The 13,329-nt window shown below is 36.9% G+C and overlaps 3 protein-coding genes across 3 annotated transcripts; all 3 read right to left on the reverse strand.

Moving 5' to 3' along the window:
• Positions 1-3,524: 3,524 nt before the first annotated feature.
• LOC114530217 (beta-2 adrenergic receptor-like) lies at positions 3,525-4,465 on the reverse strand. The gene is made up of 2 exons (XM_028551796.1): positions 3,848-4,465; positions 3,525-3,692 (listed from the first exon to the last, which is right to left on the reverse strand). Exons 1-2 carry the CDS (start codon positions 4,463-4,465, stop codon positions 3,525-3,527), a joined length of 786 nt encoding a protein of 261 aa, XP_028407597.1.
• Positions 4,466-7,010: 2,545 nt separating this feature from the next.
• LOC114530218 (beta-2 adrenergic receptor-like) lies at positions 7,011-8,403 on the reverse strand. The gene is made up of 2 exons (XM_028551797.1): positions 8,340-8,403; positions 7,011-8,225 (listed from the first exon to the last, which is right to left on the reverse strand). Exons 1-2 carry the CDS (start codon positions 8,401-8,403, stop codon positions 7,417-7,419), a joined length of 873 nt encoding a protein of 290 aa, XP_028407598.1. The 3' UTR covers positions 7,011-7,416.
• A 2,002-nt stretch (positions 8,404-10,405) lies between these two features.
• LOC114530342 (kelch-like ECH-associated protein 1) lies at positions 10,406-12,703 on the reverse strand. The gene has a single exon (XM_028551954.1). It carries the CDS (start codon positions 12,392-12,394, stop codon positions 10,595-10,597), a length of 1,800 nt encoding a protein of 599 aa, XP_028407755.1. The 5' UTR covers positions 12,395-12,703; the 3' UTR covers positions 10,406-10,594.
• Between the last annotated feature and the right edge of the window lie 626 nt (positions 12,704-13,329).

Genomic DNA, 13,329 nt, shown 5'->3' on the forward strand with positions numbered 1-13,329 from the left:
TTGTCTATCAGATATCATCAGCAAGCAAGACAGTGTGAACGTGGCACATATTTCCTAGACTTGTCCTAGACCTGATCTATGCCTCTAGTGCAAACGCGGGTATAGATTTTTGTTGTTGTCAGGAATGCGCGCTAGCCTCTAAAATTTAAAACCGTAGCTACTATCAGTTAAGAGAGAATTACCTGTCAAAGCAAACTTGTACAATTTCAAAAAGATTTGCACCTGTTACATTTTCCTCCCTGTTCACATAATTTCGGATCGCAATTTCTGGGCTCTTAACTAACCTTTCATGAGATAATAAAATCAGCTGAATGTCCTTTTTTCCAAATATAGACCAAAAAATAAAATCTACACTGAATATAACCCAGTTATGCGACATTAAAGCTGTGATTGTCATGTAGAATTTCTACTTTCTTTCATCGTGTACTATATCTAAATGGCGGGCGGGCTAAACCGCGCAATTTTGCCATAAGATATAGAAGTCACTTCTCCGTAGGTTTGAGTCAGAAATCTATAGTCCCCCAATATTATTGCCTCCTTGTCTTCTTTATTTGATCAACTTCATGTCCTAACATTTACGTTTCTTATGGACATTGTCGTGTCACAATTAACATGTAAATTTAGAGGCAGTAATGCATTGCGTGGTTAGATATGAGATATGTGCCTATAGTTGGGGACTTCACTATAAACTTTTTAGCGTGTTCTTTTATGTTATTTCGACTTCTTGTCTGGGGAAATTCTATCGAAGAATTACAAGTGAAACTATTAGAATACTAAGCTTCATACGAAGCCGTTTATGTACGCTTTATAGGTGAAATAAAACGTCAATTACTACACGTGTGGAGTCGAATTATTTGATAAACACCGGTTGAAACTACGCTCTCGTTCGCGAGACGTGACAGACATCCATTTTTTTTCAAATGGCCATTACTGTAATCTTGATTGCATCAATGAACAACATCAATGAATGCAAGCCGAAAAACCACCTTTCATTATTTTGCAAAATAATTTCCCTACACCTTTGCCCGAGTATTCTTGCAAGTTTACTGTTGATTAAACCAAGGGCCATACTCAGACTGCATGAATCCTGACGAAGGTTCTTAGGTCGGGAACGTTTTCTTCTATGTACACACTGGGCAATTACCTTTCCATTTGATAAGAAGTTACTGGAAGACGCTGCTATGCTGCCCTTTGGTTATTTTGCATGTTTTTTTGACAATTGACAAAATGTTTCCGTGTTTATAAGTAATATAGGTTGCATGTCTACTTTATTTAGAATTTAAAGCCCGGCGCACACTGAAGGAAACAGCTGAGCTGAGCGTCACACGTGACTGTTAGCTGATCTGTTTCCTCAAGTGTGCGGTGTCGTATTCTTTTTTCTGGCACGCGTAATATCGGCGTCGCATATTCGACATGTTGAATAATTCTGTGCACGAGTGAACATTTCCTCACAGTGTGCGCGCGTCCTGAGCCATCGGCTCAGCAATTGGGGCGAATGTAAGTAACGTTACATTAACATTAAAGAACGTAACGTTATATGTGCGTCTTGTATTCTGGCAAATCTCGTGGACTTTAATATCTTCAAAATTTCTTACTTTAGTTTTGTACTAAAATCGATCTAATTTTTCATAGCATTCTCCGATCGCTATTATGAAAAGAAAATTCATATATATTATATCGGATACGGTCTATTTTTTATCATCAGCATATAATAATTTTTAAAAAATATTTTAAGAATAAGCTTTCCCTACCGTGATATCGCTCTCGTTGTTTTCAAGAATGCATGGGATTCACTTTTATGCCAAGTTTTATGCCATGTAGCCGCTGCATGTAACTCTCTGTAGTGAAGCCCGAATGGCGTTATGATGCAGTCAAACCAGTTTTTGTATTACTTCAAACATCCAATTGAGAATAGGAAAGCCTCATTCTGGAGAATCATTAGCCAATAGCTTTTTGAAATTACATACGGGTTCTCCCGAAGATCAATCATGCTAATACAGTTATACTCTGGTGTCCTATAATTAAATTTTGTTATTGTTTTAGGACTTAGCTTGTCACGAAGTGCTACATATAGCTTGAAGAATGCAAATAGCTACATAGTTTTTGGGAATAAGCAACATTTAAATCTCTATTCAGACCACCATATTACGATAATTACTTTTATCCAAGCTGAGCCTGAATTATGAGAACGAACTGTACCATTAAACAAAATTCTCCGAAAATTTACACCTGTTACATTTTACACCCTCTTATAATTGACATGATGATTTTGGATCACAATTTGTGCGCCCTTAAACGTTTTACAAATAATCTAGTCTGTCCTCCTTAAAAGAAGTTTAATTTCGCGAACATATTGATTATATTCTTACATACTATAAACTTTTAACTTTCTAACCGGTTCTAATTCAGTTCAGTAAATATTTTAGGGATAACTCTACTCTAGACTTTTCTTACCGTACGTAATATTACTCTTAGGCCCTGTTTATATGAGAGGCGAGACGGGACGTTTGCCGGGACGGGACGTTTTTCCATCTCGCGTTTACATGATTGTTTTATACGGGATGTTTTCTCGCGAGAATACCCGTGACGTTTATGAAAATCATTGAAAATGGCCATATTGGAACTTTGTCTGTTTAGATGACGCGTGACAATAATCAAATAGTGCAATGTCAGCGTAATATTGTCCCGATCAAAGCGGGATGGAGCGTTTATATGACAAAAAACGTCCCGCTTAAAGCGGGATCCCGGTTGCTCAAAGCGGGATCCCGCCTAGGCGGGACGGGACAAAAAACGTCCCGCCTTCATATAAACACAGCAGGAAAAATATTATACAAACATATACATGGCGAGATCCCGGTCATCGTCCCGTCCCGGCAAACGTCCCGTCTCGCCTCTCATATAAACAGGGCCTTAATTGCTTATTTTATTTACAAATAAAACTTTTAATTTGTATTTACATGCATATACGTCATGTAGGTGTAATTTTCTATAATGAAGGAATAGGAGTTAAACTAATGTAGTCAAACCAGTTTCTGTATTAACTCAAACACTTAATTCAGACCTTGGGAACCTCACTCTAATCATTCGTCAATAACTTTTCAAAATTATATACGGCGACAAAGACCAATCATGCTAAAAATACTGGTGTAATTAAATTTTTGTCATTGTCTTGAACGCAGACTTTGCTTGTCTCGAAGAGTTACATAGTTTGATGAATACAAATGTATAGTTTCTAGGAATAAATCAACATTTAAATCTGTAGTCACACCACCATATTAGGATAATTACTTTTATCTAAGCTAAATTATGAGAACGAACTGTATCGAAAAGAGTATCGAAAAGAAGAATTCCCTGGAAATTTGCACCTGTTACATTTTGCACCCTATTGACATTTTGAATCGTAAATTGTGTGTTCTTAAACGTTTTACGAACAAGTCGGCCCTCAAGGGGATTTAATTTCTTGAATATATGACTCTTCACGTGCAAGTGCTTTTTGCGTGTAGCTTCAAGCAATGCCTATTTTTTCATTTTCTCAAACATTTGACCTTTTTCGTCCACGGCACTTCACGACCCATCCTAGAGCCTTGCGAAAGTTCCTGTGTCTCCACGCATAAATAAATGGGTTGAGAACGCTGTTCAGGTACGCTACAGGCTCGAATGTTTTGCTCAAGAAATAATAGAACTTGGATTTTCTGCAGGATGTGCAGAAAAATTTCAAATGAATGAAAACAGCATAAGGCGAATATGTTAGAAAAAAGAGCGATAAGATGAAGAATATTGTCACCAAAAGCCGCTTGTCAGATTTCATTTTTTTAATGTTTTCTTCAGTTGCATTGTCTATATTTACCATAGATGTGACTTCTTTGAGTTTCCGTCTTTTCTCTGTCTTTAAGTTGGAGTATATGAAAGCAAATAAGAGAGTCAATGTGAGAAATGAAAAAGTTACATGTAGATGTGTATCAAGTAAGAGATACGCTTTGTCAGACATTCCCATCAGGCGAATTGCGCAGAAAAATCCAGAGTAAATCCACGAAATGGCCACAATTATTGTAACTGATTTTAGTGTCATAACTCGACGATACAAGAAAGGTTTTTTAATGGCCACACTTCGGTCGATGATGAGTATTACTATTGTGACTATATCGTTGTTGACTGTGATTAAAGCGATGTAGTGAGAAACAAGGGGGATTTTCAAGTAATGTTTGTTTTGATAAATACCAAAATTGTAAACAGCAAGCAATGGATCAACAGCAAGTCCTGTCAACAAATCAGCGACTGCGAGGTTTGCTACAAATACTATTGGTACGTTACGAAAGCATTTGTAAGGATCATAGCAGATGGCAGTTAGAAGTAGTGTGTTGGTAATTATTGAAACAAGAGATGTCACCAGCAGTAGAATACCAATCGTTAGCGAGAGATCTCTTTCAAATGTCGTATATTCTGTTGAACTGTTGTTCGATTCCATCATTCCATTCAGCGGTGTTCTCTAATTTAGACCTGTATAATTAAGAAAGTAGTGATGGAAATGTAATGGGAATTCAAAACAAAAATCTGCCAAACCCAAAGCAAAAAACAAGAATGAGAACTTTGTTTGGACATGCTCCATGCTCCTCCGCGTGAATCCTTCCTCGGCATGCTAAAAGGTTGGCGAAGATTTCACACACAATTAAAATAACCTAAATAAGACTCAACCTGAATAAGACTCTAAAGGTCTGTTCACACGATCGAACCAATTCACTTCTGACGTATGAAATAAAGTCGGTTATTGATAAAGCAGTACTGTATTGGCTTCAGTATATTAAGGGTGGATTCCCACCTACAGAGAAATAGTTCGCTAGCGAAATATTTGCATATTTTCTTTTGAATTGAAAACATTTACACCTGTATTGAAAAAGCTCGCTCACACTCACTGAGTGTGACATAGAAATTTTATTATTACTGATCAATGAGAAAATTCTTTCTTAGCGGTCAATGAATAGATTTAAGGTAAAACATTATCAAGCCAAGGTAAGGCAAGATCAAGCCATTGTTTGACTGAAAAAAACGCCATGGAAAAGTTATGAGAAGATTGAGAATTGAGATTTCCCACTCAATGAGTTTGAGTGTGAGTGAGCTTTTAGAATACAGGCGATAGTCATGTTGAACTAATTTATTTATACCGCTAAAATTATAAAGAAAATCTGCAAATATTTCCCTTTAAAACGATTAATATATGGAGACAATTTGATACGTTATACGTTACGTCATGGTTTTCAAATTTATACGGCAATTATTCACATGCATGCACGTATGTATCGGCTCAGTCGTCGTTTTCAAATTCTTCCACTCTTGAGAGCGTTTTTAGATTCTTCCGTTTTTAGTAGGCGAAAACGCCGGATACGTGTTGTCGTGTGGACGCATAACCGTCAAAATATTTTTGCGTTTTCAAAGTGTTCAAAAGAAGAACAATGTGTATATAGGCAGTGTTTAGCCTGAAGCTACAGAAGGCACATGCAGCCTTGCATGAACTGAAAGAGTCGTCCAATAACAATAACTCAATCAGGACTCAATGTGACTGGGCCTCATGAAAACCCATTAGTAATTTCGAAAAGCAATTGCCGAATTGGCTACTATTTCATCAGAATCAGAGAATTTTGCACTCGCTATTATAAACGTGTGACTTAATTTTGGAAACAGGATGGTTATTTTATCGGATTCAGTTTATTTTTTTTCAATAGGATATAATAATCTCGTAAAATGTACTAAAATATCATAAATTAATAGGAATAACTTTGTATACTTTACCCTACGGTATTATGGCTGTAGCTCTTCAGTGCTGTTTTCAAGCTTAGGATTCACTCCTATACAAAATTTCATACAAGTATATATTCCAAGCAGCTGTTACTTAGTTAGTGAATGACTTGGCGTGCAGTTAGACTAATGAAAAGAAACCAGCTATTGTTTTAATTTAAACACCCAATTAAAGCCTGTTAGCCTCATTCTGAGGAAATATTAGCCAATTGCTTTTCGAAATTACTAATGAGTTTTCAATTTTTTCATGAGGCCCAATCATTTAATATATAGTTATTGCATGGTGTCCTGATTGAGTTATTGTTGTTATTGTTCAGGGCAAATACTTCTTACCTTGTCTCAAAGAGCTACGTAACTTGCATGGTGAATACAAATGCGTAATTTTTTTGGTATACCGAAGAAAAACAATTCACCGGAAACTTGCACCTGTTACAGTTTACACTCTATTGACATGATGATTTTGGATCGCAATTTGTGCGCTCTTAAACGCTATACAAATAGGTCTGGCCTTCTTCAAGAAATTTAATTTCTTGAACATATACGACTCTTTCAGTTCATGCAAGGCTGCATGTGCCTTCTATAGCTTCAGGCTCAGCACTGCCTAAACAAATTATTCTTCTTTTACACACTTCAGGAATTCATCTTTCTATAGCACAAGTTAAATTCTAGTTATTTTTTTAACATCAACTATATATAATTACGAATTTGTATAAATGCCTTATACTTTATCTTGTACCTGAGGATTAGCAAAAACCAAATACCTTTTTCAGAATATATTGTATATTTCAAAATTATTTGTTCTCGTGCAGGTTTTGTTTGAATTAACAAAAAATGACATTGAAATGTGATTGGAAATGATAGCGAATCTCACGTCAATTCAAACAGTATATTGTTTTTTTGCACAACACATTTGCTTTTGCACACATGCTCAAAGACAATACTTGTATAACGCTTGTCGTATATAGTTGAAATGTACGTAAAAATAGATTTAGCTAAAAGTGAACAGTTTTAGGTTTAACAGTTTGTGTCCTAACAGATAAACGTAGCTTTTTTGTAACATTGCAATCATTTTTAATTTTTCAACAATTTTTACAATCATCAATTGTATACTTAAAAATTACTTATCTACGTGGGTATTGTTAAAATCTAATATATTCACTTTAATGTTTACGACACGCATGTTCAATAAATTTGCACCATTTCAATATGATGTATATTAACTAAACATAGAAACTCAATCTTCAATTATTCAATGAACTGCATACTGAGAAATGATGCATGACAATCCTTTATGAGTGTATTTGGTTTCTTTAGTAATCATATTAATATAATTTATTTACCATCTTTGGTGGAAAAATACAATGTTATTACAACTCTTGAAAATATATTAGGCATATATAGTATGTCGATCGTATTTGTACACAAAAGCCGGGTTATACGAATTGAACAATTCAAAGTTTGTGGGGAATTTTGACGTCTCCTGACATTCACCATTCGCTTTATCTGTGTGCCTTCGGTTAGGTAGCCTACCCATGAGTGGTTATCACTTGCGTGCGTTCACCGCGTAATATGAAATAGCACACACGTACTTTGTATGGACTACCTATACGTTCGACTCATCCGTGCTCAGGACACCACTGGTTCCTCAGCTGTGTTGGTTTCACGATTTGTTCCATATTCTCGAACGTTCGTCCTCTTTCGTCCACGACACTTCACGACCCATCCCAGAGCCTTGCGAAAGTTCTTGTGTCGCCACGCATAGATAAATGGATTGAGAACGCTGTTCAGATACACTACGGGCTCAGATGTTTTGCTCAAGAAATAATAGAACTTGGATTTACTGCATGATGTGCAGAAAAATTCCAAATGAATGAAAACAGCATAAGGCGAATATGTTAGAAAAAAGAGAGATAAAATGAAGAATATTGTCACCAAAAGCCGCTTGTCAGATTTGATTTCCTGAAGTTTTTCTCTAGTTGTGTTGTCTATATTTTCCATAGATGTGACTTCTTTGAGTCTCCGTCTTTTCTGTGTCTTCAAGTTGGAGTATATGAAAGCAAATAAGAGAGTCAATGAGAGAAATGAGAAAGTGACATGTAGATGTGTATCCAGTAAGATATACGTTTCGTCAGACATTCCCATGAGGCGGAACGTGGAGAAAAATCCGGAGTAAATCCACGAAATGGCCACAATTATTGCAGCTGAATTTAGTGTCATAACTCGACGATACAAGAAAGGTTTTTTAATAGCCACACTTCGGTCGATGATGAGTATTACTATTGTGACTATAGCGTTGTTGACTGTTATATAAGAGCCGTAATCACCAATTTCTAGTGTTTTCGAGTAATATTTGTTTTGATAAATACCAAAATTGTAGACAGCATACAATGGGTCCACAACAAGTCCTGTCAACAAATCAGCGATTGCGAGGTTTGCTATGAATATTATTGGTACGTTACGAAGACATTTGTAAGGATCGCAACAGATGGCAGCTAGAAGTAGTGCGTTGGCAATTATTGAAGCAAGGGATAGAACCAGCAGTAGAATACCAGTCGTTAGCGAGAGAATCCTCTCAAATGTCGTATATTCTGTTGAATTGTTGTTTGATTCCATCATTCCATTCAGTGCTGTTTCTTATGCTTTTGTCCTGTAAAATTAAAAAAAAATTAAGTAGTGACTCCTTTTAGTCGACTGGGGTTCATTTCTCAGTTCTGTAGTCTGACAACTGCATGATTATGTTTTGAAACAGTAACATGCGAAAAGAGACCTTTTCAAGTGACATTTTCTTTGCTCTTAGTTTATGAGACAAGAAGTAATTCATAACCTGTATAAAATTATGTGTGATTAATTCTCGTACGGTATAATATCTTTTGTTACAATTGAGTCAGACTGTCAGTCAATATAAAGAGTTTCTATAGTTTAAAACGAAACGTGAAAAGTGAAAATGGTTGATGGAAGATGAAACTATATATATACGAAGAGAGTTTCGGTGATTAATCAGTATACTCAATATTTATATATCAGGGGCCGGTTGTATTAAGCCTGTTAAGCTAGCTTAAACGATGCATGATAGGTCAAAAATAAATAACTTTCATAAATAAATTACATCTCTGTCGAACGAGCCGAACTTGAATATTATACACTGAATACATCGTTGTAAACAGTATCTTTGTATTAAGGTCAAAAACATTTAGTTCGCTTGTTGAATAAAACGATAGACTTGCTTTCTATTTTGAACTTATCCACCGTTTAAGCCAAACAGGCTTGATACAACTGGCCCCAGAGGTTTTTTAGAAAATCGAAGACAATTAAAATATTTTCAAGACCGAACCAGGAGCAGAAAATTTTAGCAAATTTTAGAAAATTTTAGTCCTGTGCGGTGCCGATAATGTCGTGATAATTGCGTCATATACAGAGCGGAAATTTTGAACCACATTCAGCGTCCGGTTATATTTTTTAAGATCTCACTGCAAGTCTTGCGCAATATATAATTGGGAATATAGTCTGGTAGTAATATCATAACTATTCACCATTCAGAACTGTGATAAATATTGGGTGCTATTAAATACATTTGGTATACGAGCAATTAATGAAAGGCGTGTAGCACAGACAGACTTTTATATCATGCTTATTGTCATGTGCAGTGGCAGTGATCATGAGTGACTGGCAGCGCTTCGTGTCTACATAATGCTCCTAGAACTGAGGAAAATCACGACATTTACTTGGCATTAAAAAAAAGCAACGTGGCTCCGACGTCGGGTAATTATCCATGGTTACTTTGACTTCACTCTTTGGTCATTCCTGACGCAATGATCTCGTTATATAACACAGGAGAGCAGTCATAGTGATATTAAGTCATATAGTACAGAAAGGCCACTACAATATATAGTATGTTCACTAACCTGAATGCTTTATATTATCTTTATACAAAAATCAGAATAACGTTTGATGTGTCTTTCCTAATCTTCAGTCGGTATTATTAATAAAGGTTGAATACCCGGAAGTTGGTGTCATTGAACATCGTCTATTTCCCTCTTTTTATTTGCATTGAAAGTTAATAATGATGTGACGATTAACTTTATAGCTGACGTATTTCACATCAATGAAAAATGACAAGCTTACTGTGACATGTCTTAATAGATTAACATTGTTATTTTTTCATCTTTAATCCAGCTTTCTTAAAAAGAGATGCCGTTCAACATAAAGCCCTTTTCAGGAGTGAATCGAATTGTCAAAACGAGAGATTTTGAAATATTGCGGGAAGTCGACAAATAGTCTGAGCGCTTTTATAAATTAAAACATTATTTCATATATAATGTATAGGCAGATTATGTTAATTTTGTAATGAAAAGGACATTTTTCATTAAGAAAGATTGTAAGTGACGGCGAACGAACATACTTTTGAAATGTGTATGACTTGATAAAATATTTACTGTTTTGTAGCAGGTGAAGCTGTGATACTTTTATGCATATTTAATGTACTGAATCCGTATTTCCAGTGCAGATAACATGAAAAACCATAAACTTGAGAGTCGTATTAAGATTTCTAGGCCTCAAATGACCTGAAAAATATAACGAGGATTTTGTGTTTTTTAATGATACTCCATGAAACTTATTAAAAACACATTTTTATTTGTATTTTTTGGGGGCATACAGGTATTCTCACTATTCTGTACCTAAATACTGTTGGTAGCACAGTATCGTGTCAAGCATTTTCATGCAGTCACAGGCTCATTTCCACTCTTTGTTCTTTTTAAGAACATTCAGCTTTCTCAATGTTGAGAGTGAGTTGAGCAATCGAGTTTTATGAAAAGTCAGACTTCACGCAAGGAAATATTGGCAATAAATCTTTCGATATGAACATCGGGCAACAGTCTACGAACTTCTCTGCCCTCGGCATTTTGTCCACAATCTCCCATCGGTCTTTTTCAATGTCATAACACTCGACTGTATCATGGAAATTACCGCTGTCCTCACCGCCGCATATTAGTAGGGTCGTGTCGAATGCCGCAATGCCCGCATAGGACCTGGGTACGATATTGCTAGAAATCATGTTCCATTGGTCAAGGGTCGTGTCATAAGTTTCACATGAATTGTGGGATACACCAGGGGCGCGCACTCCACCAATGACGTAGATCTTATCCTGGATGTAAGCAGCAGCCGATGATGCTCGTGCAACATTCATGGGCGTGGTCAGTGTCCACGTGTTTTGAGATGGGCTGTAACATTCGACCGATCGTAGAAATGTGTTTTCGTCCTTCCGACCACCAATGGCGTATAGGTTTCCATGGCAACTGACCAAAGAAGCTCCGCTACGTTCCTCGTGTAATGAAGTCACTAAGGTCCAGTTGTCTTTACATGGATCGTACCGCTGTACGATATTAAAGCGGACGCTGTTACTTCTTCCACCCACAACGTAAAGAAAACCGTCCAGTACTTTCACTGCCGCAGCTCGAGTGGGGACTGGCAACGAGGCTTTGGAGAGCCACGAGTTGGCGGAGGGGTCGAAACATTCTACCACATTCGAACTATCATCACTTGAAGCTAGGCCGCCAACATTATAAACCAGACCGTTGAAAATGGCTGAGGAACTAAAAATTCTCGGTGTGGGCACTGCGGCCATTTCTAACCATTCTTTACTGGTCGGAATGTATGCGTATACATCCGGAGTAAGCACACAAGTAACCATGGCAATATGGCGTCTTGGTGGCGCAAGCGGGTTGATTGTGGAATGTTCCAAATTCTCCGAAACTGTATACTCCGTTATAGTTTCCAAGATTTCGAAGCGAACTTCTTCATCGGGCAGTGCTAAGACATCATCTTGGATAGTATTCTCAATGTAGTAACCCGATAGGTGTTCAAGTTTTATTAACTTAAACAATTCGGCAAATTGAGTCCACCTTTCGTCGGATTTCTCTTCACACCAGCGCTTCAAAGCTTCATAAACAACCTCTTCGTCTGGAACACGTAGATTGTTGCAAGAAAGCAAGAGCTTTAAATCTCTAGCGGAGAGTTTTACAAAGTCAGCCGTGCGTGAGACGCTGTTAAAGTTATCCAATATGAATCGAAATGTGTGCGTAAACAGCGCACGGCTTGAAAATCTGTGGGACCAAACCAGCGTACGGAGGCAATTCTCCGGGCTTAGAGCTTCAACCATGATTTCTACTGCCTTGTGCTTCAACCCCGGTAGTATTAGATAGTCCGCAGCGAGGTATAATTCTCTAGCATCATCAGAGTTCGGGTTCGTTATAACACCAGTGTATATATAATCCAAAACAAGAGTCATTGTTGCGGGGTCAATATTGTCCATCTTGATCGTCTGTTTGTTCTTTTCGCTCATATCCACTGTAAATAAGCTCTGAAAAAACGATGAACTAGCAGCAAGGATGATTTTATGCGCTTGGAATGCTTTTTCTTCTGTGGAAATTATAACGTCGCATAGCTGACCATTCCGACGAAATTCGGCCATGGTATCTGCAAGCTGGTTTGTATAGCTTCCATTTGTCCCGCAATTTTCAGCGCTAGGCGACTCAGGTGAATACCTTTGTATATCCATATTCACATTGCCTTTAATTACGCATTGATTTACCAATGCATTCGCCATCAACTGGAAGAGATCTTCGCTCTTCGACGTAAACGTAACTGATTGACCTGAAGTATGTATTACCTTTCTTTAGTTGTTGAAATTTCAAATATTTTCACTAATAAACTTATTCTATTTCCGGCTGTTGGTCGAAACCGCTTCATTTTGTCAAAGTTTTTCCCTTTTTTTCCACATTTGTATTCAGTATCTATTATTTAGTTTATATCAGTTCAAAAGGTATTCAGCTGAAGCAATTAGTCTGTGGTTTGCACGGCTGAAGTTACAACTTATGAAATTTTGATGGATTATTTTGATACGTGTATGAGGCAATGTTATGAGACAATCTTTCATCAGATTTGATCAAATTGGGCTATATTGCCAATTTTGCGGTTTATTTCACGTATATAATTACTTTTTAGACCGTTTACCATTCTTGCTGCGATTTTAGGAGCAATTTAGGTATTTTTTTCTTTTGATGATATGAATGAACCAATTAATTATGTATATGCCCTATTATAGTTTAGGAATATATGCAAACCATTAATATAACCTAAATTCGTACAACTATAAATCTCTTGGATAAAAAAACACCGTTAAAAAGGCATTCTTTAATGCAGATTATAGCATTTCCTTATTCACAAGAAGAGGGTGTAAAGACTCAGCAGAATTTCCAAGATTTTAGCCTATCGGTGACCGAACCTCGTCCCAGGGCCAAGTTCATTTACCTCCGCTCACCCCACGCTGCGGCAAAGACTGAGTGAGCGACTGAAACTACTTTAAGTGCACCTGAACTAGGATCCACTCAGCCGTTTTGGCTCACTTTTTTGCACTACCTTGAAAACGTGACTGATTAATATGAATTTGGGTTGGATTCAAGTTAGGATTATATGCTAGGATTAGGATTGGGATTTCAGAGTTTTATTCATTGTTCAGTCGTTAATAGGATTAAAAGACTT

Source organism: Dendronephthya gigantea, unplaced genomic scaffold (assembly GCF_004324835.1).
Source record: "Dendronephthya gigantea isolate DGI-Jeju-01 unplaced genomic scaffold, DenGig_1.0 000061F, whole genome shotgun sequence".
Classification (NCBI taxonomy): Eukaryota; Metazoa; Cnidaria; class Anthozoa; order Malacalcyonacea; family Nephtheidae; genus Dendronephthya; species Dendronephthya gigantea.